Source organism: Pelodiscus sinensis, chromosome 25 (assembly GCF_049634645.1).
Source record: "Pelodiscus sinensis isolate JC-2024 chromosome 25, ASM4963464v1, whole genome shotgun sequence".
Lineage (NCBI taxonomy): Eukaryota > Metazoa > Chordata > Testudines > Trionychidae > Pelodiscus > Pelodiscus sinensis.
Window position 1 is genome coordinate 22,840,364 of NC_134735.1, and position 17,718 is coordinate 22,858,081.

The 17,718-nt window shown below is 64.6% G+C and overlaps 1 protein-coding gene across 2 annotated transcripts in view; it reads left to right on the top strand.

Annotated features, from left to right (window-relative positions):
* PPP1R8 (protein phosphatase 1 regulatory subunit 8) overlaps positions 1-3,483 on the top strand; it is a 46,198-nt gene extending 42,715 nt beyond the window's left edge. For both annotated transcript variants that reach the window (XM_075908700.1, XM_075908701.1), the window contains one exon: positions 1,059-3,483. In XM_075908700.1, coding sequence (XP_075764815.1) covers positions 1,059-1,412 — 354 coding nt within the window. In that variant the 3' untranslated portion in view covers positions 1,413-3,483. The remainder of the gene's footprint in view (positions 1-1,058) is intronic.
* Positions 3,484-17,718: the final 14,235 nt, after the last annotated feature.

The following is a 17,718-nucleotide window of genomic DNA, read 5'->3' on the forward strand; positions in this document are numbered from 1 at the left end:
GAGGGGGACAGACCCTTCCTCCTTCCCAGCCACGCTCAGCGGGGGAGAGGGGGACAGACCCTTCCTCCTTCCCAGCCGCGCTCAGCGGGGGAGAGGGGGACAGACCCTTCCTCCTTCCCAGCTGCGCTCTGGGGGGAGAGGGGGACAGACCCTTCCTCCTTCCCAGCCGCGCTCAGCGGGGGAGAGGGGGACAGACCCTTCCTCCTTCCCAGCCGCGCTCTGGGGGGAGAGGGGGACAGACCCTTCCTCCTTCCCAGCCGTGCTCAGCGGGGGAGAGGGGGACAGACCCTTCCTCCTTCCCAGCCGCGCTCTGGGGGGAGAGGGGGACAGACCCTTCCTCCTTCCCAGCCGTGCTCAGCGGGGGAGAGGGGGACAGACCCTTCCTCCTTCCCAGCCGCGCTCTGGGGGGGAGAGGGGGACAGACCCTTCCTCCTTCCCAGCCGCGCTCTGGGGGGAGAGGGGGACAGACCCTTCCTCCTTCCCAGCCGTGCTCAGCGGGGGAGAGGGGGACAGACCCTTCCTCCTTCCCAGCCGCGCTCAGCGGGGGAGAGGGGGACAGACCCTTCCTCCTTCCCAGCCGTGCTCAGCGGGGGAGAGGGGGACAGACCCTTCCTCCTTCCCAGCCGAGCTCTGTGGCTGCTGCGGGGGAGAGGCGTTTGGAAAGGTCACTAAGGGTGTGTCTAGACTACAGGGTTTTACCAACAAACTATACGTGAGTCTGCAGTGCCGCTGAGTTCTGTCGACATAACGTCGACTGGACTCAGCAGTTTTGTGGACGGCGGTAGACCTCGTTCTGCGAGGAATAACCCCTTTTGTCGGTAGAGCTCTGTTATTGCATCTACACTGTCCTTTGCGTCTACACTCTCATGTCGACGAAGCGGCTTGCTTTGTCGACAGGACTGGATGTCGTCTAGATGCTCTTTGTCGACAGTATCTGTCGACAAAACTTCTGTCGACAAAAGCCTGTAGTCGAGACATGGCCTCAACAGTGTTCAAGTGGTTCCCAAACAAGAGTGACCAGCACTGCCCTCACTAGCTCTGTCTTCCCTCCATTGCAGAAGAAGCGGCTGGAAAACCCAGGCTCGCTGAGCATGGATGAGTCTGTGACACGGCGCATGCAGAACTTCCCCTATGGCGGAGGGTTGTACGGTGGCCTGCCTCCCACTCACAATGAGGCAGGTTCTCAGTCGCATGGCATTCACGGGACAGCGCTCATTGGAGGCCTGCCAATGCCCTACCCCAATCTTGCCCCAGAGGTGGACTTGACTCCTGTTGTGCCATCGCCAGTTAGCATGAACCCTGCTCCCAACCCTGCAGTCTTCAATCCTGAGGCTGTGAATGAACCGAAGAAGAAGAAGTATGCAAAGGAAGCCTGGCCAGGCAAGAAGCCCACCCCTTCTCTGCTGATCTGAGATGAGAGCGATGAACTTGAGACTGTTCCCATGCAGCATCGTCTTCTGTTGTGTCTTCACCACGTGTAATATCAAGAGTGGAGGAGTGAAGTGTCCCTCAAAGATCTGTCTTCAAACATTTGTATATGTCTGTAAAAACACCTCTCCAACCTCCTTTGGAACCCAAAGGCCACTCCCCCTAAACTAGAGGGACACTGTCAAGTAAATCAGGCCCCAAACATGGCCTGGTCCTGCAAACACGTCAGCTCAGCGTTGTGGTTACTATTGTGAGTAACCTTGCTCCGGCAGTATGCTCTATCTCAAGAGTTAAGTGTGCCGGGGCGAGCCTAAATTCAGTACTAAATAAGGCTTTTGTGTGCAACCGTAATAGAAAGGGATTGCTATTATTGTTGCACCATTACAAAGTCACATGAAAGGCTTTTAATTTGGCTGTGAACATTTCCTTGTGTTTGCAACCTAAATCTTTGCAGCATCTGGGTAGCTCTTCAGAGGCTGGAGGTGAAATGAACAAGAAATAAAAATGAAACTGACTAGTCAATTTCTACTTATCACCCTTTGTTAAATACAAAGCAAACTGCAAAGAAATGGTTAGTGTGAACTCCTTGAAAACCCTTCTGCTCTAATATCTCAGGTGTGTCAAAGGACACAGATAAGGACACTTGGTTTTTTAAAGTCTGATTTTTTTTTAACCTTTCAGCTGACATGAAATCTCTTCAATTGAAGAAGAAAACACACACACCCTTAAGACTTTAGATCTGTAAATAGGAGCAGCCAGTCAGCAGAGAAGGGTTGGTCTCATACAAACTACATGGTTTTTAAACATTAAAGAATAAACCCATGTTGCACTTTTCCCTGCTAGCGGCAGGTGGCAGGGGTTAAAGACAAAACATCAGGTTCCTAAAATGATAGGGGTGCGTCTCGGCGGAATGTAAAATCCTGCCTCTAAACAAAAGCAGGTTTCCTGGCTTCAGCGCACAACACTCTGGTTTGACCTCATTTTGTTTTCTTTGTTGAGCAGAATGAGGAGTTGACTAGAACGCTCCGGCAAATCCTCCTCGGGAGTTTCTAAAACAGAAATGTTAAGTTCATTCAGTATTTGACTTTAAGTAAATACAAAGAGAAATCAGAGCTGTCCTGGGTTTATTCAGAAGCCTTTGTGTTGTGTGATAACACAGTTCATCTAATCAGTCACTATATAATTTTGGAGAATTGCTCCAGAATGTGCTCACTAAAATGACAACATCCCTGCCGGGGCAGTAATGCGTTACAAGTAGTTACCCAGCAAACTAGTGTTGCCGAAACCTGACAGCCATCGGAGTTATGTTGCCCCTAATGTATTGGCTCTGTCTGGACCCTTGAACTGCTTTGGACAGATGATCCAAAATCAGTGTAATTTTTGCTTCTACAGAATGACCACTTCTATCATGTTTGTGGTATAAAAATGAGCTAATAACTATCCAGCCAGGATTGGTTGAAATTCCTTACGGCCCGGCTGGTCCCCTGCCCCACTCCGCCATGTCTGGCTTAAACTACTAGATGCTGGAGCCTTTCCTGGTCTCATTTCTCACTGGTGTGATTGTAACACCCCATGGTTTAGGTTAACATGCTAAATGGCTTGTGTTCCTCCTTAGTCACTCCGTTCCAAAGCCTCCAACGTCCGCTGCCAGACTGACTTTCTCCCTGGATTTTTAGTTCTTCTTCCTAGGCTGAAGGATTTTTCTATTTCCTGACAGTCTGTTATGAAGGCAACTCTTCAAGATGTGACCAGTTAGGGCAAGTCAAAGTTGAACAGAACAGACTTTATTTTACAAGTGACTCTGTGAGATCTCCCTGGAGAAGGGGCACTTTCCTGTGTGTTTTGCAGCTCTTCTCCTTGTTGGCTTTGTACAAGCTCTCATTATTTCAGAGCTCTGTGGCTATTACAGGCCAGGAAGGAGGAGTTGGCGTGAAACCTATGGGCTTTGTACAGAAGTTTGTACATTTGTGTAATAGGCCTTTTCACTCTTTCTGTTTAGCTTTTTACCTGTAACCTTTATTACATTGTAAATTAAATGGAAATTTTGCCACTTTGGAGACTAGTGTATTTATTGCCATCCTAGGTCCCTGTTGCAGTTGGGAGTTTTCATGGCATAGGACATCTTGCAATAGGGATGTAAAGGGTTAACCAGTTACCTGGTAAGCATGAGTTACGGGATTGTTAAATAGACCTTGTCCAAACTCCATCAGGCTGGCCAGGAGCTGCGCCCGGCTGCGTCTGGCAGGCAGGACTCCTGCTCTAGTTGTTCTGCACTGGCCTACCAGTTGTTAAACCATTAAATGAGAGAATTTCAATTGTTTAACTGGTTTACTGGTCTAATGATATTTACATCCCTCTCTCCAAGGCCCTGTCACTGCAAAATGCCCTTGCCATCAGAGGCCCTAAGCTTAGCAAGACTGGATTCCCAGGGCTCCACCCTGATATTTGTGTTTGAGACGCCGTCCAGCCAAGAACTGCCCCTTCTGGGAGGGAGTGTGGAAGCTGTGTCTTATGGCCGCAGTGCCGGCAGGAATAGCTCCAGTGAAACAAGAGCAGTGCTCAGTAACACTAAGGCATAGGCCTGGGTTGGAAAGGATGCACTCCTGTATACCTGCCCTGGATTCCTTTGGAACCAGGCCCTTGGCTAGGAATCCCCCAACTGAGCTCAGCAACTCGCACTCGGGCAGGGCTGAGGAAGCCTGTGAGACTTCGCAGGTCAGCCAGAGCAAAGAGGGCCGGGGGGAGTGAGGTTCAGGCTGCAGCGGGGCTGGGGCCCTTGGAGAGGGTATGAGTTGTGTGCCGGAGGAAGGGGTAATTGGGGGTCAGGCACGGGGTTGCCAGGAGTCCGGCTTTGAACCGGACAGTCCAGTATTTGAGCCTTCTGTTTGAGAAACAAATTGAGCAAATAGAACTGTCCGGTATCCTCTAAATCAGATGTGCTGTAGCTTGTGCTGTAATGTCAAGTCTGTCAGGTATTTTTGTTGAAACCATCTGGCAGCCCTAGTCAGGCACATAGGAGACAGGCTCGTGTGCAGAAGCAGCCTGGCACTTCCTGCCCCGGAGGCTTCCCAGAGCGGCCTGCGCGCACCCGCTTGTTCAGTGGGGGCAGTGAGGAGCCGCGGTCTCTGCGGGCTCCTGCTCCCTGGGTTGGCCGGTTGCAGGGTGGAGAGTGAAACAGCCGCAGCTTTTATCTGTCCTTGCAAGGCGCATCGCTGCCCCTGCTCCACGCAGGGGATGGGCAGGCTCCCAGCCAGCTCGCCCAGCAGAGGCAACTGTGTGCTTAGTGCCACCCCAAAGCTGGGCTTTCCCTTGCTCCTTTGAGCCCTGCAGGAGCCCAGCTGGCTGATGTACACCCAGCGCCTGGCCCCCTCCACCGGCCAACCAGCAGCCCTGCACATTATATGGTCGATGAACCGAGGAGCAAAAGCTCCCAGGTTACAGACCTCATGCACCCCCCCCCCCCCCCCCCCCCGGCTGCCGGCAGCCTGGCTCAGTCCTAGCTAGTGCCAGGACCCACCCCTGCTGCAGCTCTGCATTCAAAGTGTATTAGGAGCCAGGTAGGCAGGCAGCCTGGCTCCGTTCCGGCTCGGGGCTGAGAGCTCAGCGACCCCTCTGCCCCCCGGCACTGCTGGGCCTCTGTATCAGCTGGTTTTGAAACTGGCTCCCCTCATGGACCAGCTCCCGCCTGGCGCCCCACCCTACTGCCTCTGATACAGCGGCAGCAGCACTGAATAGCAGGGGGCTCCCCGGCCTGGGGCCCACCACGCAGCCTCCCAGGGCTCAGGCTCCAGCCTTTGCTCTGCTCTCTGCAGGCCTGTTGCTCTGGGCAGCTACAGGATGCTGGGGGGGGAGGGGAGCCCTTCCTGGCTCCGTGTCTCCCCCCCACAACACATGCATCTCCCTGCTGCACCTGCATCCTTCAGGCCAGCGTTGGGCTCTCGTCTGGCAGTCCAGGGGACGGAGCCGCGCTGACTTTTGAGGAACAGGCAGCGGCTGTTGCAGCAAACGCTGTGGTTCCGGTGGTTGCCGTTCTGCTCTGCGCCACGAGGAGCCGGTTCCTCTTTCAGGCCCCCTGGGATCGCTCCCTTGCCTCTGTTCCCCCTCGGGCCGGGGCTGGCTGTGTCCTAGAGCCAGTCTCCATGCTCAGGAATGGGGGAGGGCAGTGACTCCCTGGGGTCCCCTTGCCAAACCCCCCGCTGCCCCAATGGGGGGGCTCCTTGGCACCAACTGGGTTGTGGAGGGTCAGTCTCTGAGCAGCTGCTACAACGTTGGAGGGTCACCTGTGAGCGAGGGACCCAGCTCCTCCAGTTGCACTTCCTGGCTGGTACCGGAGTCGCAGCTTCTGCAGCCTGGCTCCCCTGCCCAGTGCTGGAGAGAGCTCTCCCCTGAGGCGCCTCCAGGCAGCGGCCCAAACGCAGGGACGCTGGCGCGAGAAGTAACCGAGGGGACAAGCTCTCGAGTCCTGCGAGCTGGAGCAGAGCTCTGCAACTGGGACCTGCTGCTCTTCCAGGCCCAGAAGGGCGAAGAACCGAGCTGCCACTTTGACCCCTTCTCTGGGCAGAGGAGCTGAGCACCAGCTGACTCCACAGGCCCCATCTGACCCCCCCAGCAGGTGCTGGTTGGGGCAGAAGAGGAGGGTATTGGGCAGCCTTTGTGGGGGGCAGGGAAAGGCAAACCGGAGAACCGGTTCTCAGCCACTCCCCAGTCTGTGCTCCAGGGGCTGGATGACCTAAGGAACATGCAGCTAGATCTCCAGGGGCCGGGAAGAGCCAAGAGGCAGCCTCCCACCGACTCTGCTGAGCACTGGCTCTGCCCAAGGCCACCAATGGGGAAAGGTCCTTGAGCAGGTGACTGGGCGCGTTCGCCTCTGAGGCTGCTCAGTCGTGATCTTCCCGCTCCAAGGAGCCAGGACTCTGGGCAGACTGGCCGTCGGGACACTTGAAAACCTACTCGGCGCCCCCAAGACGCTTCACAAGGAAAAGGCTGGTTTTAATCAACCCAACAGGTTCCTTGCTGGCTCATCGAACCTGCTCCGTTTCTCAGGCTGGCTAGTCATCGAGTAATTCCCACGGCCCCACGCCAGCCACTGGAGACTCAAACTGGCCAAGCCCTGTGGGGCAAACAGCCGCTCTCTGGGAGCGTTGTGACCCGCTTTACGCCTCTCGCTTGTTCCCGAGCTTCCTGTGTCGATTATCCCGTAGCTGGGGTCTAGTGTCAAACGACAGCCCCCATGTTGCATGGTATGTCCCTAAGTCTGAGGGGCGACCATGTTAGTCTGTAACGTGGAAAGCAAGGAGCAGTCCTGTGGCACCTTAGAGGAACATGGAGCGATAAGTAGTATCCTGAGCCCACTGCCTCAGCTGAGCTGGAAGCTGGGCCCAGGGCTCACCTGAAGAAGCGGGTTGTGCCCGCGACAGCTCGGCTATTACGGGTTCTGTTGGTCTCTAAGGTGGTTCTCTGGCCCCTGGAGACACTTCTCTTGCGCTGGCAACCTTCTTGCCCCAAGGTTAGTGTCCTGAACAAACGCGCCTCGGCCGGGCGTGAAATCTCCTCGCCGCCAATATTCAGGTGACCAAACTGTCTGGCGTCGGGGTCCTGGTGCCACCTCCTGTTGCCGGTTCATATCAATCAGCCCCTCTGCGGAAGCCCCCACTTCCTGCCCTGACCCAACCAGTCTCGTCCTACCAGTGACGTGATAAAACTGGAGTGTGGTCCAGATCGAGGGTGGCAAGAAACCGCGTGGCAGCAGCTGCTTGAGCAGCGCCCCGTCCACGCTCACCCAACAGCTGGGCCTGCGCCTGTGGGGACCTCAGCAGCCAGGGATGCAAATCTGCCCCAAACCTGCCCCTTTGAAGTGCGAGAGCAGCACTGCGATTAACGCATTCACCCTGTCCTGTTAAGCGCAGGCGTTAACGCAGCTCAATTGACCGTCCTAGTGTAAAGCAAATTTTACACTCGGGTCCTGTCAACTGACACGGTAAACTGAGGCCGATGCTCTGTCCCTGGGGAGGGGGCACGTGCCCGGGAAGCGGCTTCATTGCCACGTGGTCTGTGGCTGTTCCGTGCCTTAGACCAGAGCAGGGACAGGAAGCGGTGGGGGGTGGACAGTAAGACTCCGTGGTGCTCCAAATTTTCAGGTGCCCTACGCAGCTGCATACCCTGTAAAGATGGCCTGGTGCACATGGGCCTGAGCTGCTAGGTCATGTGGCCTAGGTCCTGCTCTGAGCATGGCCAGAGGAGGTGGGGCTGCCCGAGTTTCGCTCTGGGGCTGGGCCTGCGCCTGGCGTGAGAGGAGCTGGGCTACAGCCAGGGGGGGAGAAACGCTTTGAAGAGGCGTCTCATGCCTGGCAGGAACCTGCTCTGGGGCGTCCGCCCGCTCGCCTCTGTCCTGTGCTGGGCGCAAGCGAACAGGCCTGGGCCCCTTCTCCTGGGTGGGTGCCTTAAACCTGCCTCCAGAGCTGTCCCCAGGCCTCCCACTCTGGCCCAGGGCCTCTTCCCTTCCAGAGCCACGGGGACCCGCATGCAGAGCAGGGGCTGAGGGTGCCTGCCTAGCCTAGCCCCGCACCCTGGACAGAGAGAAACCCCAAGCCCCCCCTTTCTGCCCCGCAGGTGGCAGGGGAATTGCCCTGGGTCCCACTCGCCCAGCCTGCGGGTTATCGGGCTGTGGCCACCGAGTGTGGCTCTGTGGCGCGGGGCAGGCGCCTCCGCCACCCTCACCAGACACGCCTGAGCGGCCGAGCCCCAGAGCGAGCCAATGGGCGGCTTCTCCAGCGCGGCCTGGTGCCTGGGCTACGGCTCCCCGGTGGAGCCAGCTTGGGCCCAGCCTCTGCTTGCCTGGCGTGCTGGCTTTGAGCATCGCAGGCCACGGAGCTGCTCTGTCCTGGGGGGCGCAGGGATTCCTGGGGCTCACCAGGCCCCGCACCCACAGGCCGGGCTGTCCTGCCCCCTCCCCCCCCACACTGCTCCTCCCCAACCTCCCTGTCTGGTCTCCAGCAGTGCTCCCCTAGCCCCTCTGCCTCCTCCGGGCCCCAACCTGAGATGGTCCCTGGGGGGCTGGAGAGGAATTGGTGGGGGGTGGACAGTAAGACTCCGTGGTGCAGCTAATTCACAGCCCGGCTCCGGCTCCTGCCTCTCCCGTCTGGGGTGGGATAACAGCCACCAGCATGGCCAGCACCTGACGGCACCTGCAGGCCGGGCAGCAGACGCTGCGACAGCGGGAGCTGAAGCTTCAGGAAGCTGTGGCTGGAGGCTGAGCAACTTGCATCCGCTGGGGTGCCGCACCGGGGCTGGACCCCATCTCGGACCCAGGCTCCTGCAGCTGCCCGGGGAAGGCCCGGGGCTGAGCCCCAGGGCTTTGGGGGGCTGACATTTGGTTTCCTTTGAGGCTCTGGGCCTGTGGGATCAATACTGCCCAGGGAAAACCCAGGCCAAACTGTCCTCTACTCGGCAGGCAGCAGCAGCTGGGGATGCTGGCTGGTTCAGCCTGGGAGCTGGGTTTTGCCGGCTCCGCCCCTCCCAGGCAATGCTGGGAGCTGCCTGGGTGTGCCATGTTCTCTCCCACTGCTGCAGCATCTTCCTATCTGGCACTGAGCAACAGCCCTAAAGAGAGCCCCTCTGCTCACATCCTTCCTCATTCGCTCTGAGTCACTGCAGAGAAGTGTCTGTGAATCCCCGCCCTGCCCCATGACCTTGGGTTGCTGTCATTAACTCTTGCACTGCACATTCCCTGGCAGCCCTCGGCTCCGGCCCCTGCCCTGCTGGCCGCCCCGTGCGGTGACCAGCTGAGGCAGAAGGGGCCCGGACACACCCCTGGTGCGCAGAGTGGCAGAAGGGCGAGCGCCCATGTGGAATGATGCACCAGGCCGGCGAGCTGAGACGCTCGGGGTGGATTCCGCTGGCACCTTGCAGCCAGTCAGGCCCTGTGGGCTGGACACATTTTTGTCAGCGGGGTTTGAGTGGCTACTGCCCCCGCAGCCAGCAGCGGGGAGCCCGGGTGTGTCTGAGCTTTGCTAGATAGCTGCTGAAGGAGCAGCGTTTCCTCGTGCTAGTCGTCTTGTCTGGGGGAGGATCGCTGCTCATGGTGGTACTGATGGCAGGGGTAGAGCGACATGGCTCCCAGCGCTGCACTTCTTGTGGGGGCCGGAGAAGTAGGACTGTGCTTAACCTGGCCAAATGGGGGGGGGGTGCCACTCTCCACTGCCAGACCCGTGTGCGAATGGGGGCTCTCAGGCCAGTGCCCTGGGACAGTAAGAAGTGCGGGGACAGATCTTCCGGTCAGGGGGCTGCAAACGCTCCCGGGGGAATTCCCTCGACTGGTCTGTTCTGCTCTTCCCCCCGGTCAAAGCTTAGAGCTAAACAGGTCCTGTTAGGAGCCTCTTCTGCTGTTTTCATTGCAGCTTCCTCAGCCGTGGCAGGGGAATTGCCCTGGGTCCCACTCGCCCAGCCTGCGGGTTATCGGGCTGTGGCCACCGAGTGTGGCTCTGTGGCGCGGGGCAGGCACCTCCGCCACCCTCACCAGACACGCCTGAGCGGCTGAGCCCCAGAGCGAGCCAATGGGCGGCTTCTCCAGCGCGGCCTGGTGCCTGGGCTACGGCTCCCCGGTGGAGCCAGCTTAGGCCCAGGCTCTGCTTGCCTGGCGTGCCGGCTTTGAGCATTGCAGGCCACAGAGCTGCTCTGTCCTGGGGGGCGCAGGGATTCCTGGGGCTCACCAGGCCCCGCACCCACAGGCCGGGCTGTCCTGCCCCCTCCCCCCCCCACACTGCTCCTCCCCAACCTCCCTGTCTGGTCTCCAGCAGTGCTCCCCTAGCCCCTCTGCCTCCTCCGGGCCCCAACCTGAGATGTTCCCTGGGAGGCTGGAGGGGAATCAGTTTCCTGGGGAGCTCAGTTCCCAGGTCCTGGGGGGAGGGGCCAGCAAACTCTCCCCAGGGGTATTCCCTAGACTGGACTGTTCTGCTCTTCCCCCCCGGTCAAAGCTTAGAGCTAAACAGGTCCTGTTGGGAGCCTCTTCCATTGTTTTCCTTGCAGCTTCCTCAGAGCTGAAACCAGTACGGATAGGATGGTGTTCAAACAAGAGTGGAAAATTATGAAGCGATTAATGTGCAGAGGTCCCAGCAGAGAGGCAGATGGTGACTGATGGCCAGAAGGGCAGTGGCGGAGGGACAAGAGGAGGGGCCAGCAGGGTGGTGGCGGCAGAGGGATGAGAGGAGGGGCCAGCAGGATGGCGGCGGCAGAGGGACGAGAGGAGGAGCCAGCAGGGTGGCGGCGGCAGAGGGGCGAGAGGAGGGGCCAGCAGGATGGCGGCGGCAGAGGGACGAGAGGAGGAGCCAGCAGGGTGGCGGCGGCAGAGGGACGAGAGGAGGAGCCAGCAGGGTGGCGGCGGCAGAGGGACGAGAGGAGGAGCCAGCAGGGTGGCGGCGGCAGAGGGACGAGAGGAGGGGCCAGCAGGGTGGCGGCGGCAGAGGGACGAGAGGAGGGGCCAGCAGGGCGGCGGCAGAGGGACGAGAGGGGGGGCCAGCAGGGTGGCGGCGGCAGAGGGACGAGAGGAGGGGCCAGCAGGGTGGCGGCAGAAGGACGAGAGGAGGGGCCAGCAGGGTGACGGCAGAAGGACGAGAAAAGGGGCCAGCAGGGTGGCGGCGGCAGAGGGGCGAGAGGAGGGGCCAGCAGGGTGGCGGCGGCAGAGGGACGAGAGGAGGGGCCAGCAGGGTGGCGGCGGCAGAGGGACGAGAGGAGGGGCCAGCAGGGTGGCGGCAGAAGGACGAGAGGAGGGGCCAGCAGGGTGACGGCAGAAGGACGAGAAAAGGGGCCAGCAGGGTGGCGGCGGCAGAGGGGCGAGAGGAGGGGCCAGCAGGGTGACGGCAGAAGGACGAGAAAAGGGGCCAGCAGGGTGGCGGCGGCAGAAGGACGAGAGGAGGGGCCAGCAGGGTGACGGCAGAAGGACGAGAAAAGGGGCCAGCAGGGTGGCGGCGGCAGAGGGGCGAGAGGAGGGGCCAGCAGGGTGGCGGCGGCAGAGGGACGAGAGGAGGGGCCAGCAGGGTGGCGGCGGCAGAGGGACGAGAGGAGGGGCCAGCAGGGTGGCGGCAGAAGGACGAGAGGAGGGGCCAGCAGGGTGACGGCAGAAGGACGAGAAAAGGGGCCAGCAGGGTGGCGGCGGCAGAAGGACGAGAGGAGGGGCCAGCAGGGTGACGGCAGAAGGACGAGAAAAGGGGCCAGCAGGGTGGCGGCGGCAGAGGGGCGAGAGGAGGGGCCAGCAGGGTGGCGGCGGCAGAGGGACGAGAGGAGGGGCCAGCAGGGTGGCGGCGGCAGAGGGACGAGAGGAGGGGCCAGCAGGGTGGCGGCGGCAGAGGGACGAGAGGAGGGGCCAGCAGGGTGGCGGCGGCAGAGGGGCGAGAGGAGGGGCCAGCAGGGTGGCGGCGGCAGAGGGACGAGAGGAGGGGCCAGCAGGGTGGCGGCGGCAGAGGGACGAGAGGAGGGGCCAGCAGGGTGGCGGCAGAAGGACGAGAGGAGGGGCCAGCAGGGTGACGGCAGAAGGACGAGAAAAGGGGCCAGCAGGGTGGCGGCGGCAGAGGGGCGAGAGGAGGGGCCAGCAGGGCGGCGGCAGAGGGACGAGAGGAGGGGCCAGCAGGGTGGCGGCAGAAGGACGAGAGGAGGGGCCAGCAGGGCGGCGGCAGAGGGACGAGAGGAGGGGCCAGCAGGGTGACGGCAGAAGGACGAGAAAAGGGGCCAGCAGGGTGGCGGCGGCGGAGGGACGAGAAGAGGGGCCAGCAGGGTGGCGGCGGCAGAGGGACGAGAGGAGGGGCCAGCAGGGCGGCGGCGGCAGAGGGACGAGAGGAGGGGCCAGCAGGGTGGCAGCGGCGGAGGGACGAGAGGAGGGGCCAGCAGGGCGGCGGCAGAGGGACGAGAGGAGGGGCCAGCAGGGCGGCGGCAGAGGGACGAGAGGAGGGGCCAGCAGGGTGGCGGGGGCGGAGGGACGAGAGGAGGGGCCAGCAGGGAGGCGGCAGTGGAGGGACGAGAGGAGGGGCCAGCAGGGTGGCAGCGGCGGAGGGACGAGAGGAGGGGCCAGCAGGGCGGCGGCAGAGGGACGAGAGGAGGGGCCAGCAGGGCGGCGGCAGAGGGACGAGAGGAGGGGCCAGCAGGGTGGCGGGGGCGGAGGGACGAGAGGAGGGGCCAGCAGGGAGGCGGCAGTGGAGGGACGAGAGGAGGGGCCAGCAGGGCAGCGGCGGAGGGACGAGAGGAGGGGCCAGCAGGGCGGCGGCGGAGGGACGAGAGGAGGGGCCAGCAGGGTGGCGGCGGCAGAGGGACGAGAGGAGGGGCCAGCAGGGAGGCGGTGGCGGAGGGACGAGAGGAGGGGCCAGCAGGGTGGCGGCGGCGGAGGGACGAGAAGAGGGGCCAGCAGGGTGGCGGCGGCAGAGGGACGAGAGGAGGGGCCAGCAGGGTGGCGGCGGCGGAGGGACGAGAGGAGGGGCCAGCAGGGTGGCGGCGGCGGAGGGACGAGAGGAGGGGCCAGCAGGGCGGCGGCAGAGGGACGAGAGGAGGGGCCAGCAGGGTGGCGGGGGCGGAGGGACGAGAGGAGGGGCCAGCAGGGAGGCGGCAGCGGAGGGACGAGAGGAGGGGCCAGCAGGGCGGCGGCGGAGGGACGAGAGGAGGGGCCAGCAGGGTGGCGGCGGCGGAGGGACGAGAGGAGGGGCCAGCAGGGTGGCGGCGGCGGAGGGACGAGAGGAGGGGCCAGCAGGGTGGCGGCGGCAGAGGGACGAGAGGAGGGGCCAGCAGGGTGGCGGCGGCAGAGGGACGAGAGGAGGGGCCAGCAGGGTGGCGGCGGCAGAGGGGCGAGAGGAGGGGCCAGCAGGGCGGTGGCAGAGGGACGAGAGGAGGGGCCAGCAGGGTGGCGGCAGAGGGACGAGAGGAGGGGCCAGCAGGGTGGCGGCAGAGGGACGAGAGGAGGGGCCAGCAGGGCGGCGGCAGAGGGACAAGAGGAGCGGCCAGTAGGGTGGCGGCAGAGGGACGAGAGGAGGGGCCAGCAGGGCGGCGGCAGAGGGACAAGAGGAGCGGCCAGCAGGGTGGCGGCAGAGGGACGAGAGGAGGGGCCAGCAGGGTGGCGGCAGAGGGACGAGAGGAGGGGCCAGCAGGGCGGTGGCAGAGGGACGAGAGGAGGGGCCAGCAGGGCGACGGCAGAGGGACGAGAGGAGGGGCCAGCAGGGTGGCGGCAGAGGGACGAGCGGCAGAGGGACGAGAGGAGGGGCCAGCAGGGCGGCGGCAGAGGGACAAGAGGAGGGGCCAGCAGGGTGGCGGCAGAGGGACGAGAGGAGGGGCCAGCAGGGTGGCGGCAGAGGGACGAGAGGAGGGGCCAGCAGGGCGGCGGCAGAGGGACGAGAGGAGGGGCCAGCAGGGTGGCGGCAGAAGGACGAGAGGAGGGGCCAGCAGGGTGGCGGCAGAGGGACGAGAGGAGGGGCCAGCAGGGTGACGGCAGAAGGACGAGAAAAGGGGCCAGCAGGGTGGCGGCGGCGGAGGGACGAGAAGAGGGGCCAGCAGGGTGGCGGCGGCAGAGGGACGAGAGGAGGGGCCAGCAGGGCGGCGGCGGCAGAGGGACGAGAGGAGGGGCCAGCAGGGTGGCGGCGGCGGAGGGACGAGAGGAGGGGCCAGCAGGGTGGCAGCGGCGGAGGGACGAGAGGAGGGGCCAGCAGGGCGGCGGCAGAGGGACGAGAGGAGGGGCCAGCAGGGTGGCGGGGGCGGAGGGACGAGAGGAGGGGCCAGCAGGGAGGCGGCAGCGGAGGGACGAGAGGAGGGGCCAGCAGGGCGGCGGCGGAGGGACGAGAGGAGGGGCCAGCAGGGCGGCGGCGGAGGGACGAGAGGAGGGGCCAGCAGGGCGGCGGCGGAGGGACGAGAGGAGGGGCCAGCAGGGTGGCGGCGGCGGAGGGACGAGAGGAGGGGCCAGCAGGGAGGCGGTGGCGGAGGGACGAGAGGAGGGGCCAGCAGGGAGGCGGCGGCGGAGGGACGAGTGGAGGGGCCAGCAGGGTGGCGGCGGCGGAGGGACGAGAGGAGGGGCCAGCAGGGTGGCGGCGGCGGAGGGACGAGAGGAGGGGCCAGCAGCGTGGCGGCGGCGGAGGGACGAGAGGAGGGGCCAGCAGGGCGGCGGCGGAGGGACGAGAGGAGGGGCCAGCAGGGTGGCGGCGGCGGAGGGACGAGAGGAGGGGCCAGCAGGGAGGCGGCAGCGGAGGGACGAGAGGAGGGGCCAGCAGGGAGGCGGCGGCGGAGGGACGAGAGGAGGGGCCAGCAGGGAGGCGGCGGCGGAGGGACGAGAGGAGGGGCCAGCAGGGAGGCGGCGGCGGAGGGACGAGAGGAGGGGCCAGCAGGGAGGCGGCGGCGGAGGGACGAGAGGAGGGGCCAGCAGGGAGGCGGCGGCGGAGGGACGAGAGGAGGGGCCAGCAGGGAGGCGGCGGCGGAGGGACGAGAGGAGGGGCCAGCAGGGAGGCGGCGGTGGAGGGACGAGAGGAGGGGCCAGCAGGGAGGCGGCGGCGGAGGGACGAGAGGAGGGGCCAGCAGGGAGGCGGCGGCGGAGGGACGAGAGGAGGGGCCAGCAGGGAGGCGGCGGCGGAGGGACGAGAGGAGGGGCCAGCAGGGAGGCGGCGGCGGAGGGACGAGAGGAGGGGCCAGCAGGGAGGCGGCGGCGGAGGGACGAGAGGAGGGGCCAGCAGGGAGGCGGCGGCGGAGGGACGAGAGGAGGGGCCAGCAGGGAGGCGGCGGCGGAGGGACGAGAGGAGGGGCCAGCAGGGTGGCGGCGGCGGAGGGACGAGAGGAGGGGCCAGCAGGGAGGCGGCGGCGGAGGGACGAGAGGAGGGGCCAGCAGGGAGGCGGCGGCGGAGGGACGAGAGGAGGGGCCAGCAGGGAGGCGGCGGCGGAGGGACGAGAGGAGGGGCCAGCAGGGAGGCGGCGGCGGAGGGACGAGAGGAGGGGCCAGCAGGGAGGCGGCGGCGGAGGGACGAGAGGAGGGGCCAGCAGGGAGGCGGCGGTGGAGGGACGAGAGGAGGGGCCAGCAGGGTGGCGGCGGCGGAGGGACGAGAGGAGGGGCCAGCAGGGAGGCGGTGGCGGAGGGACGAGTGGAGGGGCCAGCAGGGCGGCGGCGGAGGGACGAGAGGAGGGGCCAGCAGGGCGGCGGCGGAGGAACGAGAGGAGGGGCCAGCAGGGTGGCGGCGGCGGAGGGACGAGAGGAGGGGCCAGGAGGGAGGCGGCGGCGGAGGGACGAGAGGAGGGGCCAGCAGGGAGGCAGCGGCGGAGGGACGAGAGGAGGGGCCAGCAGGGTGGCGGCGGCGGAGGGACGAGAGGAGGGGCCAGCAGGGAGGCGGCGGCGGAGGGACGAGAGGAGGGGCCAGCAGGGCGGCGGCGGAGGAACGAGAGGAGGGGCCAGCAGGGTGGCGGCGGCGGAGGGACGAGAGGAGGGGCCAGCAGGGAGGCAGCGGCGGAGGGACGAGAGGAGGGGCCAGCAGGGTGGCGGCGGCGGAGGGACGAGAGGAGGGGCCAGCAGGGTGGCGGCGGCGGAGGGACGAGAGGAGGGGCCAGCAGGGAGGCGGCGGCGGAGGGACGAGAGGAGGGGCCAGCAGGGCGGCCGCGGAGGAACGAGAGGAGGGGCCAGCAGGGTGGCGGCGGCGGAGGGACGAGAGGAGGGGCCAGCAGGGAGGCGGCGGCGGAGGGACGAGAGGAGGGGCCAGCAGGGAGGCGGCGGCGGAGGGACGAGAGGAGGGGCCAGCAGGGAGGCGGCGGCGGAGGGACGAGAGGAGGGGCCAGCAGGGAGGCGGCGGCGGAGGGACGAGAGGAGGGGCCAGCAGGGTGGCGGCGGCGGAGGGACGAGAGGAGGGGCCAGCAGGGAGGCGGCGGCGGAGGGACGAGAGGAGGGGCCAGCAGGGAGGCGGCGGCGGAGGGACGAGAGGGGGGGCCAGCAGGGAGGCGGCGGCGGAGGGACGAGAGGAGGGGCCAGCAGGGTGGCGGCGGCGGAGGGACGAGAGGAGGGGCCAGCAGGGAGGCGGCGGCGGAGGGACGAGAGGAGGGGCCAGCAGGGAGGCGGCGGCGGAGGGACGAGAGGAGGGGCCAGCAGGGAGGCGGCGGCGGAGGGACGAGAGGAGGGGCCAGCAGGGAGGCGGCGGCGGAGGGACGAGAGGAGGGGCCAGCAGGGAGGCGGCGGCGGAGGGTCGCAGTAGGAGCAGACAGATGGCGAGTGCCTGGCAGAGTAAGAAGCTTCTTTACCCCGTCCCAGGCTGGACGGTGACTCTGCGGGTGCCCCTCTGAACTCTGGGTGGGCCCTGAGCCAGGCCCGTGGCAGCGAACGGGGTGCTGAGAAGGTCGGGCATGCGGAAGGGGCTGTTGCATGTGAGGGAAGGATGCTCCCGTAGGAGCGTCTCTCGGGGGTTCTGATTGGGAGCCTTTTTGTCTGGAGCCATGTTCCCTCCCTCCCTTGCCTGACAGGGTCGTGCTCTGCCGCGGGTCCCTCTCAGCTGTGGGGAGCCCGGCCTCTCAGGTGATGCATCAGGCCCGCCCAGCCAGAGGCTCAGGGCTGGGTGCTGGAGCTGTCGGGCCGGGCTGATGCATCGCCTGTGAAGCTCAGCGGGACGCTGCCCAGGCGGTGTGAACGGGGGCGCCATTGCAGAGGTTGGCCGGGGGCTGACCTGTGCATGTGGCGATGAGCGGGGAGAGTGCGAGAGCATTGGGGGTGGACTGAGGACAGCGGCTTCAGCAATGTTACCGAGCATGCTCAGTACAAACCACACACCGAATGGGGGGACCAACCGCATTGGCCCCCACCCCCAAACACTCTCACCACCTCTCTCCAGGGGCTGCCAAGGCACTGGGAAACGACTTAGCAGTTAGCGGACAGGAGCCCTGGCTCTGACTCCTATCGAACAGAAAGAGAATTAAATACTTAGCAGCCTCGCTCAGCTCGAATATTAACATTCTGCCATCTTGGGCAAGGCACCTGAGTGTCACTGGCTAGTCTTGAAATCGTCGTGTCGCGTCTACTTTTACCTACTCTGGGAAGAGAAAGACACCCCCCCCCCCCGGACTCCTGGGCGCGCTCAGCTCTGGGGGGGGTCTAGTCGTTACAGCAGGGGACAGATCATTTCAGCTCTACACAGGAGCAGCAGAACGGCCAGACTGGGTCAGCCCCACGGTCCTAGCCCAGCGTCCTCTCCGCCGACGGGCCAATGCCGGGTGTGTCAGGAGGAATAAACAGAAGAGGCATCATCACGATCCAGCCCGTCGCCCATTCCCAGCTTCTGGCAAACACCCTCCCTGCCCACTCTGGCT